Below are 17,566 nucleotides of genomic sequence, written 5' to 3' on the forward strand. Positions count from 1 at the left end.
GGAGACATGATAAACTTGAGTGTATGCATGCAATAAGAGCAAAATATTACAGGAGAAATTGGCATTCATGTTCCTAGCATTTACTATCTGTTATATTTTTCCAATTGTAGGCATAAAAAAAAAAAACTCACTTTTTTGGGGGGAGGTATTTTGATAATTGATTCAACAACAAAAATACTTCTATCTTTGAAATGTGCCTTACGTCCAAATAATGCAGGCTTCCAAACTTTATATTTCATACATCTTATTGTTTACACTTGCTCACAGAGAGATTAAGAGTAACCCTGGGACTAAACCTGGACTTGACTATGACTAGAGAAAGACTGAATGTGTTAAAGGCTACTGATAACTGACACTGATTTGTATTGTGTATTGTATATGAATTGGGTCAAAAGCCCTGTGGTACTGTGTTCATTCAGTGTCTCCAGATAGTTAAGTTAACACCCCTTTGATAAGAAGTAAAAATTTGCATATTCTGCTAATATTCAACCACTGTAGTTGATATCTCCAGGTGGGTAAATAATGATTGATATGCCTCACAGTGTGCAGGGACTGAGGTGTGTAGAATGGCCTAGTGCTCAAGAACTATTGTTTCCGCTTACTGGAATAAAACTTCTGATGGTCCAGTTGTGCGAAGCAACAGTAAAGCCAGATGGATATATTTAATGCCGTACTGTGGAATATTCCAGACCAGATAATACCATATTAAATATAACATTTTAATAAAATTGTAAACCTTGTGATCATTAGCTACCACATATCTGATTACTCCCCCCATCAAGATTTTCATTATAATTATTATGATCATGATTATTATTTATGTATTTATATATTATGAAAGTTTATGGGAAAAATGACACTTGCATGCTGGTATTGTTGTTACTGCGTCTGCCAGTGCCTGTGTGGCTACCTGCATGCACTGTAACGGAACGTCTCAAGTCGTGTGGGAATCGATGGCGTTTCATGTACCAGGAGCTCTTTATTCACAGCAGAGTGACCCGGTGACTCACAGATCACATCTGTTTCCAAAGCAAGCAGAAGCAACGCAGATCCAGGCTACAAACCACCGGAACATGGTGGCTCAGGCTAACCTTTTTATTCCACTGTGAGGGGGTGAGAGACAGAGAGAGAGAGAGAGAGGGTTTAAGGGAAATAGGTCCTAACTCCTGAAGCTTCCAGTTTCCCCCTGTCAATGTGCCAAAGAAAAAGTCAGTGGCAAGTCTTTCTTAATAGTGATTCAAAACAATGTTACTCAAAAAGAGGTAAATGTAAAAATGCACTTACAGTAATTTTGTAAATTCATGGGAATTCCAATAATTTTACTACTGCTTCTTTTAATAGGACTGTTTTTCTTTCTTTTTGTTGCCCACAGGATTTCAATAACAAACATGCCATGGTATATTTTAACCCTGATGCCATTCCAGTCCCTCCCTTGTTTAGTTAATGTTTATGTTTTTCTGGATTTGAGTGTCGAACTCAAATCAAACTGCCAACCATGTAATGAGTGGTTAACGTCTCTTTTGTCTCCTCCAGTACTGCTACTTATTATTACTGACAAAGCGTGCCCCTCGGGGCTAAATAAAGTAATACTGATTGACTGGTACCTACTTACATTACTATTAATATGACTTTTGTTAATACTACTACTGTTTCATGCAACTAATATTACTACTTTAACTGTAGAAACAATTCCTACATATTTTAAATAAAAGTACACTGAAATAAAATTAAATTATTTCAGTAAGAATATTTGCCTAACTCTCCTTTTGTTTACTAAAAAAAAACTGTGACCATTCAAAGTGTTCTCCTTTTTGGCACATGACTTGTCAGGACTCAGCCTCTTTGGTGAACTTTGACCTGTCACGTTTAGCAACACAGCCCACTCACTACAAAGCACAAGTCAAACACAGGTCAGCTCTAGTGCGACTCTTGTAAAGCAGCATGATGTCAAGCAGTTGGCCCATTCACATTTTTTCACTTCTGAACCTACTGCATCGTAAGAGTTCTGTTTGAAGTACAGCCCTTAGCTACTTGTGTCTGTTTAAGGTGAGTTTACTTGACCTCCACGTGGTCGGTGAAAGCCTGATTGAGTCAAGCCACAGCTGCACTAAAACCGTCCAAACTGGCACTTAATTGCTACTGTGAAAATCTGGAGGCCCCTACCACAAAGCAGCTTCCCTCAGCACGTTTTTATGGGAACACGTAGAAGACCACAGAAAATATTCCAGCGTTTGCTCTTTAAAAATGCATTTAACTTTTTTTTTTAAAACTCACAGACATTAACTATACCATAATGGGTCCATATAACAGGACTATGGCAGGTCTAAGATAGGACTTTAAGACCAGGACTAAACAAGGTTCTTAAAGGGCCCATATTACACTATTTTCTGATCTATGTTTTAATGTTGTTTCATTATCAGAAACATACCCAGAATTGTGTTTTGTTTCATTCACACACATGTTCAACACACAAACCGTACATATTTGGGCTGAGTTCTTCTCTCAAATGGAAACACTCTGTTCCATGTGATGTCATGTGGTAATACATGACGTGCTCCATGATGTTTTTAAACTCCACACACCTTTACTAGAAACATTTAGATGATTTCAGCTCTGGAATCACCAGGCTCCAATGAACTGAACATAACAGGTAGCTGTTATCTTGAAAACTATCACTACATGACAGGTGAAACAGAGCATTTTAAGCTCAGGAGAAGCAGACAAACTAATAATAAAGGGTTACTCAGACATGTGTGAATGAAACAAAACACAACTCCTGGTATGTTTTTGAGGAGGTTGCAGCATTTTAACATGGCTTAAAGCTCACAAGAATAAATTTTGTGTAATATAGGACCTTAAACCTAAAACTGCATTAAATCATATCCAAGAAGGAAAAGGTTCAAAGCATCAAATCAAACTGTATTTATAGAGCACTTTCCGCACTTTCCATACAAAGCATGTAACCCAAAGTGCTTTACATAGACAATTAAAACTGCCTCACTCCCACCCCTCCACAGCCAACAGTGATCATACTAAACAGGTCTAAACTAGTACTACACAAGGATTAAACCATATTAAACTAACCTAAGCCTAAGAATCATGCTGAAACCAGGACTACAAGCAGTAAGTATTGCAAATCTTACATACAGCCAATATCCACTAAGTACACATCCAGTACTTGTTTACATGTCATAAAATCAACACTTTTTTACTTTCCTACAGTCTTGTTTACAAAAGCTGTTGCAAAGACTCCATTCATTTTGCATGTTTCCTTGCTTGCTTCTCATTTGTCATTTGTACAAAACATTCCTCTGCGTTTTCACCTGGGCTGAACAAAATTTGCATAACTGTCATTTTGAAAAGAAAGCAGAAAAAGCTTTTCCCAAATATGGAGCTCCAAAGTGGGAGAGGCTTAATGCCATGCAAATTCAGTGGTAAATCCACCCCTCTTGGCAGGTTCTATAATAATCTCTCTGGGAGCAACTATTTCCTGGAGGCAGCTCATGTTTTTTACTTTTTTTTTTAAGTCACATAGTTCCATAATCAAATAGTAAACTTAAACATGTAAATATTGGAAAGTCAGCACAAATTTGCCTTTTACAAAGTAGTGAGGTCACTGGGTAATCTCTATTAGGAGCATAATGCTACAGTGACCAAACTGGAAATATCAAGTTAAAAAAAGGTGCACTGCGAGTCCACCACCTGATTGTCACCATGGAGATGCTATTGCTTTGCTTAAAATGTTCAGTTATATGGCATTAAACCTATCTATCTCCATGAAGACAAGCAGGTGATGCCACCTGCTTGCATATCTGAGGTGAAATGATCCCACACTGAGTAAGAATGCATGTTTTTTATGGTATTCTAGAAACTAAAAAACACAAGTGAATAAATGCAAGAGAGATCATCTTAATGCCATATACTGGGATATTCTAGGAAAACACCCCCAAAAGTGACAAGCAAAAAAGTGACCTAATCCTCCTAAGTCACAAATAGTTTTCATCTATAACAATCATTTGTGATCCTTTTAGTGAATAAAAATGGTATCTCACACTCTTACAGGACCACATAAAACACTCCAGATTTATCAGGTTTACCTTATATTTTAACCAATTACTGTCAAAAATAATTATTAAAATAACATCAGTTGTCAGTATTTTCACACCTGGACAAACATCTGCAGTACTATATCAGATTGCACTGCACATTCAGTGGAAGTGACTCCCAAAGCATGCAGCCAAAGGGAGGGTTTAACAGTCTCTTGCCTTTACATAGTGGGAGGAGCCGGGCCCTTCCTCTTTACTCCTCACTCAGATTTTACAAGCTGTTGCACGCCGTTCCTTCACACACGCGTGGGTGAGAGCAGAGGGGAGATGACCGCACAGCCGAGGTGGGGTCTCCGGCAGTAGAGGAGCCTGTAGCACAATGAGATGGTGTGGAGGTCAGAAGAAGTGATTTAGACAAATATATGGGAGGAAATCACAGACCGCTCTAGTGTAATATTGGTGAGATTGCATAAATTGCAAAGATGAAGTTGAAGTTGTTCACAAGTTGGATTTTCAGAGGATGGATAGTCTGCCTACTTCTGCTAGTGAATGCCAAGGTATGGGAATGTTTTTACTTGTTGTTTCATATACAAATACATGCCATGACATTTCAGACTATAATTTATTTTAGTTTTGTTTGCACTGTTTTGCATAATGAAGTATATATATTATTTATGCAGATTTACAAAGAGACAATATACAATGAGACAAGATTGGCAATTTAAAATGCTTAAAATGTAAGGGACTGCATTGTTTTAGTAGGCTCATAGTATTTTAAGACAGCCCTGGCAGGACTATAATGCATGCCAGTTCATTTGTGTGCAGTGGTTGAGATTTGAGACTAGTTTTGTTTGGGTTAACCTATCCAAATCTCACCACAGAAAAGTGTCATTCTTCTATTTTAACCACCAACATTGCATCCACTTCCAACTGGTGACCAGAGATGCCCAAATGCCCCATCAAGCCCCTCACATCGTTTACCCAAAGTGACAATGTAACAACCAAAAACAAAACACAAAACTAAACTTATTGACGTAATGTGTCTTGGTAAACATTAGTTACAGTAATTTGTGAAGCTGATATGGATTTTATTTGAAAGGGAAAAGTGAATGGTCCATGACGTGTTATTGTCCGTAATGTTGTGTATTCCCGGGAGCTAACTCTGTCCAGGTGGAGCCGTTTACAAGTTGTGGTTGTGGTGGTGGGACTGTTGGGCACCAGGCATCCATCACTGCCTGTTTGCTTAGCCCTGTTACCGAAAGGCGTTTTAGTTATGGCTTACAATTGCGCCAGTGATTCTCAAACTTAGGAAATATACCAGAACTAAAACTAGAACTGTAACAGGACTATAGCGAATTTTGACTTTGACTAAACCTGGACTAAGTAAAACTACAGGGCAAGTAGGGATAAAATTGGTCTTAACTTAGACTAAACCAGGACTAAATGAGAGATTAGCCAGGACTAAACCAGGACTAAAGTAGCCCAGACTACACAACCAAATTAAAATCAAAACCACCGCTAAAGCAGATCTAATGGATATGCATTCAAACTTCCATACACATCACATTAAAACTGGGACAAAACTGGCACTAAAGGTCTGGACTAAACAAGGACTAAACCATGACTAATACAAACTAGGTCTCCAAGACTGGCTTGCAGAGGACTTCAAGAGGATTGCATTTAATTGAAGACTAAACCAGGTCTATTAAGGGGCTAAACTTTCCCCCCGAAAGTACTATAAAGCCATAATAGTCCTGTTTCTGAATGAGGTCCTTTCAGTCAGTAGTAATAAATTTGTTTCCAAACAATTACTGCTAGAAAACAAGTGAATGCTTCCAAAAGATTAAGTGTCCATTCCCAGATGACATTGCAAACTGCAATCTTTGGACTCTTTTTCTCTTACTCTTTCTCCATGTGTGTATGTCTCTCTCTCTGGCCATGATTTTGCCAGTTCTGACTCAGAGCATCCCTGAAAGAATTCCCCTTCATGTTTTCATCCAACCACCGTGCTCCAGTTTGCTCCAAAATTAATTTCTAGCTGTCTGGGTGACATTAGGCAAAAGTAGATGACTTCAAGATGTCCAGGAGAGTAAAAGTCAGTGAATCGTAAATGAATTGGGATTTGTTAAATTGACTTACATTTCTGTCTCCACTACTTCCTGTGTTTGACTTGGACTGCATTCCTTCTTACCCACGCTTAATGTTGCATGCTTTCACAGCCTCTCTGTCAATCCGTGTATTATCCATCTATTCATCTCCATGTTTCTTACGTAATCCTGCGAAATCAAAGGGGATATGCTGTTAACGGTGCTTTAAAGATGCATTGTGTAACTTTTCTGGTGGGGGTCTGTCAAATCATTTTCTCCATGGAGATGCTATTGCTTCACAGTACGGTATTAAACTTTTCTATCTCCATGGAGACCAAACCAGACCAAATTACAGGTCAGATGTGTGGAGAAGCAACTCATAGTCAGAATGCCTGTTTTTTTTTTTTAGGTATTTTTGAGCTATAAAGACCTATAAAACTACCTATAATTTAATAAATGTAAGGTGGAAATGTTTAATGTCATATTATGGAACATTCCAGGCAGAGCAATGACATATCCATAGAAACAAACAGGTGAAACAAACAGGTGACAGACACCCAACCAAAAAGTTACATAGTGCACCTTTTTTAAGTAACTTTTGCAATTGAAGTTATGCCACCTGCTTGTCTCCATACACAAGCTTAATGCCATACTGTGGAAAATACTAGGCAAGTTGCACATGCTGCACTAGAAAAGTTACATATTGCACTTTTAATAAAGAGTGTTTAACAAACGTTTTCTATTTTGTATTGTTATGTAATTTAAATCTAAACTGCTTTAGGGTTTGTTGATTATTTTCCACGTAATCTATAATGATTTGTGGTTCAATGAAATAAGCATGAACCTCCGGGCGGGTGAGGTGGAACCCTTAATCTTACCATTGCGAGATAGGATGCCTTTGAGGAGATCTATACTATCTATATGCTCCTCATTTTTTCCCTCTTGTTTTTTGTCCCATACTATATAGCTACTGTCACACATGCAAACATAAAACAAAGATCCAGTTGTTGTGCAATAGTTTTGAGACCTTATCACAAATTATCACTAGAATCCCTAGAGGGTGAAAAGGCACAGAGCTGCTCTTTTTGATTGGGCGCCAGTGGCTGTGGCAGTTATGCAAAACATGGTGTACCCTGACACAGAGAGGAATGTATTCGGCATAAGATTCCTGTTAGATAAGATCAGTCAAGCTGCACATAAACAAAAAAAAAAACATAGAAATTATTAACACAAACTCAACAACAGATATCTGCTACTTCTGCTTTTGTGTCAAGGCTAACTAATTTTAGAAAGATGCACTATTACTGGAGCAGAAATTTATAAATTAGGATGAAGCCAATTTAATTAGTTTTTACTTAAATGTGATGATAATTTACCTTTTTTCCAAATTATGTAAACATAAAACAAACCACAAATAATCAAAATACTTAAATTTAATGAGTAGAACAATGTTTCAATATAGAAATACTTAAATAAAAATATAAACCTTTGAATTGCAGTCTATTCTTTTATTCTTCCATATAATTACTACTGTGTCACTCATAAATACTATTACTACATTTGCATATAATTATTGATGCATTTTGGCCAACATACACAGAACAAAATTTTAATATGTTGCTTTAATTTGAAGTCGCTTCCTCTCTTATCGTACATAATAATCACCACTATTCAAATGCACACACAGTATATGACACTGAGGTTAGAAGTTCTATCTTAAAATCTGTGTAAACCTGTAATCATATAGGGTGGATCGCTTCTTTTCCTCTGCCTTATATATTTAGTGAGGAAAAATACACCGCTGTGCATAACTGGGACTGAATGTTTAGATCTGGTGGTCAAAACTACAATTCCCAGCATTCCTTTGGCTTGCTGTGAACGTTTGTCCACTTAGACAATCAACCGCTTCATTCTGTTGAAAAAAGTCGTTGTTGTGTAGTTTTGTCACTTTGTCTGTGCAAACACATGGATCTCATTAAAGCTGTGGCCAGGCCTGAGATCTGCATCATTATCCCTCTGCTTTATTATGAGAGTGGTTTGCTGTAAAACTAAATGAGCCTAATTAAAAGCCAGAGCTGCAGTTGTGATGTTGTGAGAAAATGCTCCAAATATAGTTAAAGCAACACAGGACACACAATTAAGCTACAAAGGTGGGAAGTCAGATATGTTTTAAGATGAAAAAAAAAATACTTTGAAACGATATATTATGATATCGCATTTTACTTCAAAATACGTGAAATGTTGAGTTAATATAGTTATAAATAGTTAGAGGGTGGATTTATAAAGAAACATATACTTTACATGTTATATATATTTTTTTACTGGCTGTGTGTTGGCTGTGAAACTGAACATACAGTGTGCAATTACATAAATGTTAATGGCTTTTGCACCAATTACTTGCTAAGTTTGTGTAACTATTATAGTATAGTTTTTCAGAATTAAAAAAATTTAATAAAAATTATAGAGTCTGTGTGAAATTCAGAGATTGATAGAACTACATAAGAAAAAGTAGTGGGTCAGTATTTTCTATATGTATATTTAGCCTCTGTGGCTTTGGCTAAGTTTTGTCATAACATTAACGTTGGCTTGCTCAGCGCATGTGGCTAAGAGTAGAACAGTTGAGAGACTCTTTAGATTGTGATTGCGCAGCTCACCTTTTGGTACCTTTCTTGATTTGTTTAAAATATGAATCATTAATGTCACTAGCTTTTAACTAAACTAAAGTTAAAACCTGCTTTACTTTAAGCTGACAGTATTGACTGACATGGTTTCTTTCTCTTGTCTGTCTAGATGGGAGAGTCCAAAGCAACATGTAAGAATGACCAATATCCAATGGAGTCCAGATGCTGCAGCAAGTGTGGACCAGGTAAAAGTTCAAAATGCTGTCAGTCCCTAAACGTGACGCACACTCACTTTTGACATTTTGCCACAAGGATTACACATGCACTAGAAATAATTCTATCCTGAAAGGCATATGAGGAAGTTCAACATGTTGGCCAAAAACAGACTATTAACTGTAGTAAGCCTATTAACAAAGAATAGAAAGCAATACATATTTCCTTATATGGGCATTAACGGTCTGTTTTTGTTATGATCGACACAATGACACGAGTTTCACAATTCTACAAATGCTCTAACTTTTTCCCATTAGGTACTCGCCTGTTTCTTGAGTGCACAGAGACCAAAGACACTGTATGTGTCAAATGTAACGCTGATGAATACCAGTCGGGTTGGACCACAAAGACAAGCTGTACCCCGCAGAAGTACTGTGACCCAGGTCAGTGCCACAGCAATACAGTAGACAAGAAAAGAGACACAATTTTTGATTTATTTAGTTTTATAGTTTTGCTGTCATTGTAACACTGCTTTTTGGAACTACATCTCATCAAGAGAAGTTGCTCAGCAAAGTTAACTTTTTTTTAATCCAAAACAATTGTAAAAATATGAGGAAAAAAATCTTGTCCCATCCCTACAACATAGATATCAAAACATCCCACATCTGATCTATACATTAAGTCTTTATACTGAATTTTACATCCAGGCAAAGGGTTTGTGCAAAGGCCTCAGAACCTGGTGGCAGAAGAACCCTGCCCTTGCCGCCCAAACTTCAGATGCTCTCCAATCAACTGTGAGTACTGTGAGGTGATCCCCACCTGCTCCCCTGGGTCTGGACTGGGTAAGATAACACAGCCACACTAGAAATATGTCTGTGTATACAAATAAAGCAGTTTAAACTCTTTTAATTATTTAATATTTCAGAAACGATGATTGACGGAAAGAAGGATTGCCTTCCCTGTAAGAAAGGATTCTTCTCCAATGAAGACAGTGAGGATAAGTGCAAGCCATGGACAAAGTAAGTGCACAAGTATCACACATCATAATACATCACCTTTTCCAGAACCTTTCCAGCTCAATGTGCTGCAGCAAATTTTTATAACACCTAGGGGTATTTGCATAATGGGGCCAAATGCATATTGCCTTTTGTGTTAGTGACTGCCTCTGTAGTGACTAACGCACACACCACATCCCCTGAAAATAAGTCCAGTCTTAGACTCCGGATCTGAGGCTGCGATCAACGACAGAATCGCTCGATTCACATCTGTGCCTGTTTACAGCTGTTTACATGGAACAAAGGCACTGATAAACACTGTTACTGTCAATAAGCGATTTTTCCACTAACTTGCAATATTAGACGACTTCCTATATTGAGACCAGGATTCAACACAGCACAATTTTGAAGAAAAAAAAAGCATTTTTTTAAAGATTTGATTCAGTTTAGATCAGATTCATTAAAGTGCACTTATGATAGATGAGTGAAATATGAACTACTAAACCAGTACAAGAATCTCATGTGTTTCAAATGTTTATAGAGATCTAAACTACAGAGTAAATAGGTTTGATATAGTATAGGATCCAATAGTAATAAGATATTCTGCAGAGGAAATTACATAACATAAATCATTAAAGCCTTTGTGATTGGCTAATTGATATTTTGATTTCAGAGTTTATTCTTACGAAATGTGTAGCCTAGGAGATAATCTAAATAAGTTACTACAATAGTTTCATGACATAATTCAGTTGCGGAAAGTTGCTCAATATGTTTACTCATATTTTTAGTCAAAAATCACAAACCACTTACCTTAAAAATGACTTCTTCTATTGCACACTGCAGTTGTAAGGCTCTGGGCAGGACTGAGATCCAAGCTGGCACCGCTGAAGCTGATGCAGAGTGTGGACCACCTGTGTCTAGTAAGTCTGTCCACAAAACACAAGAAACAAACAATAAATAGCACAAAATCACTAGGAAATAATTACCCACCTGCCAGACATCAAGACTTTCACGGAGACTATTAAAAAGTGTTTGAAATTTATTGTGCAATTCATGTTTTATTTGGCTGTGAGTAAAAACACATGCATGTCTATCAGGTGCAGCTCCTTCCTGGGTAATAGTTTCAGTGCTGTCTGTGATCACTGTTCTCTGCCTCCTTATCCTCCTTCTCTTCTGCTACAAAGACAAGATGAAACTACTGTCAGGTATTTTTATATCATGAACTGTGTTTGAGAATTTATGCATTTATTTGTTTGTCAATTTATTATTTGATATGTTTTTGCCTGCTTTCTTGTATCCAGTAAATCTGCGATCCTGTGTCCAAAATTTGAAGAGAACAAGGATCCAACAAGTAAGAATATAAATGATTTTAAATGCATGTACTCCCTTTAAAGGTGCACTATGTAAATTTTTGGTTGTCATTGCTCTGCTTAGAATGTTCCACAGTATGACAATAAACAAATCTATCTAACATTTATTCAATTACAGATGTTTTATAGCGCAAAAATACCTAGAAAAACATACATTCTGACAGTGAGCGGGGTCGCCTCTCCACAGATCTGACCTGTAACTTGGTTTAGAAAGGTTTAATGCCATACTGTGACACATTCCAGACAAAGCAATAACATCTCCATGATGAAAAACATATGAAGGGCCCTTCACCAGAGAGGTTACACAATGCACCTTTAAATGTTAACATTTGTAGTCATATCTAAGAGTTGTTACAATCCTATGCAAGGTAGAAGTACAAGATGTGAGGGTAAACAACTCAACAACAATTTACTTTAATTTCCAAAATCATGGCTTCTATCCCAGATGCCCTTCCTGACCCATACTAAGGTTAATTGGGACTATCGGAGTTGGTCAGCGAAAAACAATGAACCACATTATACTAAGTCTGCTTCAGTTGTATTTTTCTTTTTAAAAACAATTCAGTCAAAACATTCTGTATTATTTTAGGAGACTGGAGGACTCCCCAAATGCACAAATCCATGTGAAACCACTAAACTCGTCTGTCAAGTCCCCCTCACCCCAACTGACGACTCCCTATACCCCACCGCTCTCCCTGCCAAAGACCCCCTCCCCTGCACACTGGAGGTGATGGAGAGGGAAGCATCTCGGGAGAAGACCAACTCTGTAGATCTGAGTGAGGGGTCTGGAGAGCCCGAGGAAGTATCGGAGGATGAGGGGGAGATGGTGATCGCGCCGACAGCTTCGTGCGGGTGTGTGCCTTCTGTGCAAGAGCCTCTGGAGGTGGGGGAGAATGAAGACTGTAGCCAGGCCGTAGATCCTGGCTCTTTTGGGACATGCTGCTGTGGAGGGTCAGAGGGAGAGGACAGAAAGAAAGACACTGATAGAGGGATTAAGACAGATTTTGTGACTGGACTTCTATCTGTAGTATCCCTTTCGTCATCTCACCCTGAAATCTGCCTGCCCCTGTCCAAAGCTGACACTAAAATAGCCTTAAAAACGGACAACTTAAAACTAGAAGAGCCATACAAACTGAAATGCTTAGAATCTACTTCCATAGACAATAACAACAGCGTAACATCAGCAGTGAGCTCAGTGGGTCCGCTGATCACCTCCTCTTTTGCGGGAGATCTTTATCAAGACAAACCAGAGCCCACCAGCCTGGGACCCTCCTGTGACGACAAGGGCCCAAACAAGTTCTCATCTGGGGATTGCGAAATCGAGTGTTCCCCAGAGAGTCTCCAAAGTCAGCTGGTGGAGCCAACTAATACCTCAGGTGGGTTAGCACAGAAATGATAGAGATTAAATTGAAAAAATGTCATATTTATGTGTAGTGATTGACTACTGAAGGCCCCCATTACATTACATATGGCAAAAAGATTATTCAAGATTTGTTTTCTTTGTAATGCTAAGTCACTTTTCTTTAACTTTTTCTCATTAAAACAAATAAACATGGCTTCCAATATCATATTTCATTAATACCAGACAGAATTTTTATCAATGCAGATGACTGGGTGAAGTTCTTAAGATTAAAAAAAGTATTGAATGTTGTTCCAATTAAAATCTGATTAGTTGCACTGCCCTAATTGACGCTCACAATTTCACAAATGCCGGTTAACTGTCTCGCCTAAGGACATAAAGGCTGTAAACATCACTGCATGTTAATCTCCATTATATTCATGTTCTTCTGCTGGTTCATACAATATTTAAAAAAGTGTGGGTGGTAACTAGAAACTCTTGGTTTTGGGCGTGGAGGACCCTGTCAACAGCTAAATTCATTATTCCTAGAACAGTACCGTGAGAAAGACCTGGTGACTCCACAGAGAGATCAAAGGCACTAGACGAACTCACAAACTCCTACTTATCTCAAAACAGGAGCGCTAACCACTCTGCCACATGCACATAACATCAACAACCATTACAAAAGGAAAAGTCTAATTACCACACAGAAGGACGCTATGTTTATGTGTCTGAAAGTTACACAATACATTTAAATTTGTCATTGCAATCAGTGTCAAATATTTGTGTAGGCACTCACCACTCTGGCAGCCTCACATGCATCATTTGGAATACAGCATTTCATGTCCTGTATCCTATTTCCACAAAGTAGGTGGTTCTTTTCACCCAGAATAACACAAGGAATTTTCTTTTGGTTTTGTCGGAAAGTTTTACTGTCACAGACTTGAACTTGTATTATTCCCACTGTAGCCCCTATCTGCTGCCAAGGAAAAAACACATGTCTGGGAAGCGTTTGTATGTATTGTACTGTTCTGATCAGTTGTACAAGCATGGTTATCTCTCAAAACTGCGGTAATGGCTTGATTTTAGAATGACAATGAGTTCTAATTACTTTTCCAAGAACAATGTTAGCGATAGTTACAGAAGACCACACAAGAGGAGAAGATAGTCGCGTGTTAAACTGTAAATGCAGTCATAGCAAGTCCTCTTTCTACCTTTTTTCTGTCAAAGCGTGTGAGTGTGTGGCTATTTACTCAGAGTTTCAGAGGGTTGTGCAAACTGACCACAACTTAAATGGAATCAAGATGTGCCTTGCTTGAGTAATATGTTTTAAAAGCCTTGCCCTCCCAACACAAACACGCAAACTTGTCAAGGTCTTTTTTAAACTCTTACTGATGACTAGAATCTGTAATTACAGTAACATAGGCAGCAATTCCCATCATAAAGTATTTGAAAATAATCAAAAGGGCATCCCGCTCATGTCAAAACTACTCTCAAAGGTGTCACTGTGGTAATTTTATTAATTTAATTTATTCTCCATATGGAAATTTGTCCCCTGCATTTGACCTATCCTCCCTATGAGGAGCATTGGGGACCCATCTCCAGATCTTGAGCTAGACTTGGTCAAGACTATCTTAGCTGGAGGATTTTACTTATAGTGCATTTTTTGGGTGTAAAACGCTTAAAAAGTAGACTAAATAGTACCACAACAACAACCACTATTAAAGCATTATTGAACTATAAAAGACTGAAAGATTTTGTTGTGTTTAAAAATACACACTTTTTATGATTGCCATTTATGTTCAGGAAATGAATACTGAATGATATTTGTTTTAATGAGACAAAATAAATTAACTCAAAATCATGTTGGAACAATATGAGGAAAAATATTTTGTCATATTGCCTGGCTGTAAGGAGTATCTAATTACTTTGCACCACAGCAATGCACAGATAACTAAAAATAGAGTGCTGAACTAAACAAAGCCAGAATTAAAAACCCTTGAGAATAACAAGGAGACAGATGTGAATCAAATTAAAGCGCCCCAGATATTTTTTTAAGTGAATTGCAGAGGAGAAAGCTTCCACAGTTTTCAACAATGGTCAGTCTTGCTATTGTTATGCCTTCAGAAAATCAACTCGGCATTAAGAAAGAATAAACAACAAGAACCCAACCAAATTCCACGAAGATCTGTTTTCAAAGTAGCGGCAAATGTCTTTTCTTTTTCCCCTTCATCTCGCCTTCAGTCAACTGGCATTCCAGTAAAGACTCAGACAAGGCTCTAATGGTGTGAGCTTGTTTGCCTTTATGACTATGTAAGTCTAGGGTCTGTTTATCTTTACTGTACTTCCAGGACCATGTATAATATATAGTGAGTGTGTTTGGCCAGTAGACAGACGTGTGCGCTGAGTCACCATGGCGACCTGTTTTTTCAATGAATATAGACGGGAAGTGGACAAAACAGGAGTTTATCGAGTCAAGTCGGGATTTACTCATTCACCTTCAATGCCAAAACTGAACTTTCATTGGTAGTTGTAAAGTTTTGAATATTCCTTTATACTGCTTTGTTTTTCAGACATATTTTCCTCATTATTCAGTCGTGTCTATAAATCTCATGTCCTTGGAAAAGGCAGTGTTTTTCACTTTTTCTCACGCTTTAAGTGCATGTTACTAAAACAATAAGGGAAAAGGGATATGATATGGTGGTATTCAGGATTTTCTGAGGTAATTTTGGTCATTCCTCCCACTGTACATTGGTCAGATCGGGTTAGAACCAATTTAGTGCCTACAAAACATTGTGTTGACTACACTGTATAGACACGCATACATTTTGGATTGTTTTTGAATTTAACTCAATTACAGTATACTTCTGAAATGTTTTCTAAATATCAATACCTTTATCTCTCATGCAGGTCAAGTGTCTGGAAATCACAACACCACCTTCATCTCCAGTGGCCAGGTGATGAACTTCAGTGGTGATGTCATTGTGGTTTATGTCAGTCAAACATCGCTTGGCAATGAGGAGGCGGGACCAGACGACGCTTTTGGGAGCCCTGTACAAGAACAAGCCAATGAGACTGGCACGTTTTTCCAGAGCAGCTCAACCCAGGACTCATTTACCCAAAGCACTTTGCAGGAGCAGACTCTGCCAGTCCAGGAAATGATGGATGAACGAGCACCAGAAAAGAGGAAAGGGACAAAATAGCCATCTCAGATTTCAAACCGTATCATTGCAGTTTTTAGTGTGCAGAGGTTCTCTCATTAAGGCCTGGACAATAGCCACACTTCAGCACAGGTGCATTCTAGAGGGGAGTATTTTTATATGGAAACTCCCATCTCCACTGGGGATTTTTCTGCAGAAGTAAGGGTGGAAATTATTGCAGGTCTTAATACAAAGTTTTAAAAAATGTACCTGGCTTTTGACCATGCGGATATCAGGTTTTCTGTTCAGATCCACTGTGTGGAAATGTGGTGTGTCTTTCTGAAATACACATACAAAATATTTTTTGTTCTTTTACTTTTGGACCAAAGAGGTGCAGTACAGGGAATATTCAGTTAAAATGAATCTTTGTTGGTTTTCAGGGTCAAAAGTGTTCAAGAGAGTTTTAAGATTGAAGTTCATGGTTTGAAACTATGCCTCTTTAATGTTTGTCGATCACTTTTCTCATTGTACTTTAAGTGCAGTTTGTGTTTCAGAAATGCTATGCATTTGATAAGCTATTTTACTACTGGTTTGTTTTGTTGAAATGATGACATTTGTTTTTTTTGTATTCAACTTTAATGAAGACGATTTTAAAATGTGGAGTTTTAAATAATTATAGCAGATAAAATTAATTTGTGATAATTGCTGTATATACTTCCAAAGACATATCATATAATTGTGAGACAATAATGAAAAAAGAAATTTGTACATATCAATTTTCTGCAGTAAATGACTGAAAAAATATTGACTGACTTGTGTTTGAGCCATTCTTTGCTGATAGCTGACACTCTGTTTCCTGTCAACTTTCCTATTTTAAGATGGGCAAATGATAATGACAGGGTCATTTATTGCCACAAGAAGATCTATAATTTAGTGAAGCTGTGCTAATTCCACATGTGCTCTTTCACTGGCCGGGCACTCTGTCCTTGGCCGGGTGCTCTGTCGCTGGCCGGGTGCTGACAGACAGAGGCCTTTCATCAGACTGTGGATGGAGCGCAGCTGTGAGGAGAGGCTCATCTAAGCATCGTCACAGAGCGACCACATGAGAGGGGCTGCAGTGCCCTGTCAGCGTGCTGCGGGCGCACTCTGTTTAGACCTGAGTATGTGTGGATGTGTGTATATGTGTGTATTTAGACCTGTGTGTGCGTGTGTGTGTGTGTGTGTGTGTGTGTGTGTGTATGTGTGTGTGTGTGTGTGTGTGAGTTTCAAAACAGGAAGTTATGACTGGCTTTCACATGGTTTACATGAGACTTGCCCCACACAGAACCAGTCTGAAGACATTTCTAATTTTTCCAGTCTTAAATGATTTTGTGCTGAAATCTTTAGGAGAATTTTGCTTAAGTGCACCATCTAGTGGCAATTACTGATGTTACTAGTTTGCATTGAACTCACATTTATTTAAACAGACATTTGTTATTAGAAGAATATATAAAATAAATTAATTAATACAAATTGTTAATACAAAGTGTATTTAACCACACTGGATGATAATTAAATTTATACATCTTAAAAAATCCAAGGTCCAGATAGTAGTGTTTGAAATCTTTGTTCCTATGGAAGACTCTTGGATGAAAGAGGGAATACATGGACAAAAATGAAGACAGCTAAATAAACAGAGAAATTAGGGTTACCTCTGGAAAGCACCAAAATCTCACTTTAGGGAAGATAAGATGAGACACGCTCACCTGTGGTCAC

At 37.9% G+C, this 17,566-nt stretch overlaps 1 protein-coding gene and 1 long non-coding RNA gene across 2 annotated transcripts; one reads left to right on the forward strand and one right to left on the reverse strand.

Annotated features, from left to right (window-relative positions):
• Positions 1–4,158: 4,158 nt before the first annotated feature.
• LOC129408152 (uncharacterized) lies at positions 4,159–7,340 on the reverse strand. The gene is made up of 3 exons (XR_008631839.1): positions 7,012–7,340; positions 6,186–6,322; positions 4,159–4,415 (listed from the first exon to the last, which is right to left on the reverse strand). It is a non-coding gene; the product is annotated as an uncharacterized LOC129408152 (long non-coding RNA).
• tnfrsf11a (tumor necrosis factor receptor superfamily, member 11a, NFKB activator) lies at positions 4,325–16,619 on the forward strand. The gene is made up of 10 exons (XM_020925697.2): positions 4,325–4,603; positions 8,924–8,999; positions 9,285–9,410; positions 9,675–9,809; positions 9,893–9,986; positions 10,806–10,882; positions 11,060–11,167; positions 11,264–11,313; positions 11,922–12,708; positions 15,582–16,619. Exons 1-10 carry the CDS (start codon positions 4,529–4,531, stop codon positions 15,872–15,874), a joined length of 1,821 nt encoding a protein of 606 aa, XP_020781356.1. The 5' UTR covers positions 4,325–4,528; the 3' UTR covers positions 15,875–16,619.
• Positions 16,620–17,566: the final 947 nt, after the last annotated feature.

Source organism: Boleophthalmus pectinirostris, unplaced genomic scaffold, assembly GCF_026225935.1.
Source record: "Boleophthalmus pectinirostris isolate CB_2022bp ecotype Guang Dong unplaced genomic scaffold, ASM2622593v1 HiC_scaffold_15, whole genome shotgun sequence".
Classification (NCBI taxonomy): domain Eukaryota; kingdom Metazoa; phylum Chordata; class Actinopteri; order Gobiiformes; family Gobiidae; genus Boleophthalmus; species Boleophthalmus pectinirostris.

Excerpts from the sequence above, each read along its gene's own strand:
- tnfrsf11a (XM_020925697.2), top strand. The coding sequence starts at position 4,529 with ATGAAGTTGAAGTTGTTCACAAGTTGGATTTTCAGAGGATGGATAGTC. Across the intron at positions 9,810-9,892 it reads CTCCCCTGGGTCTGGACTGG|AAACGATGATTGACGGAAAG; the intron begins GTAAGATAACAC and ends TTAATATTTCAG. Across the intron at positions 9,987-10,805 it reads AAGTGCAAGCCATGGACAAA|TTGTAAGGCTCTGGGCAGGA; the intron begins GTAAGTGCACAA and ends TGCACACTGCAG.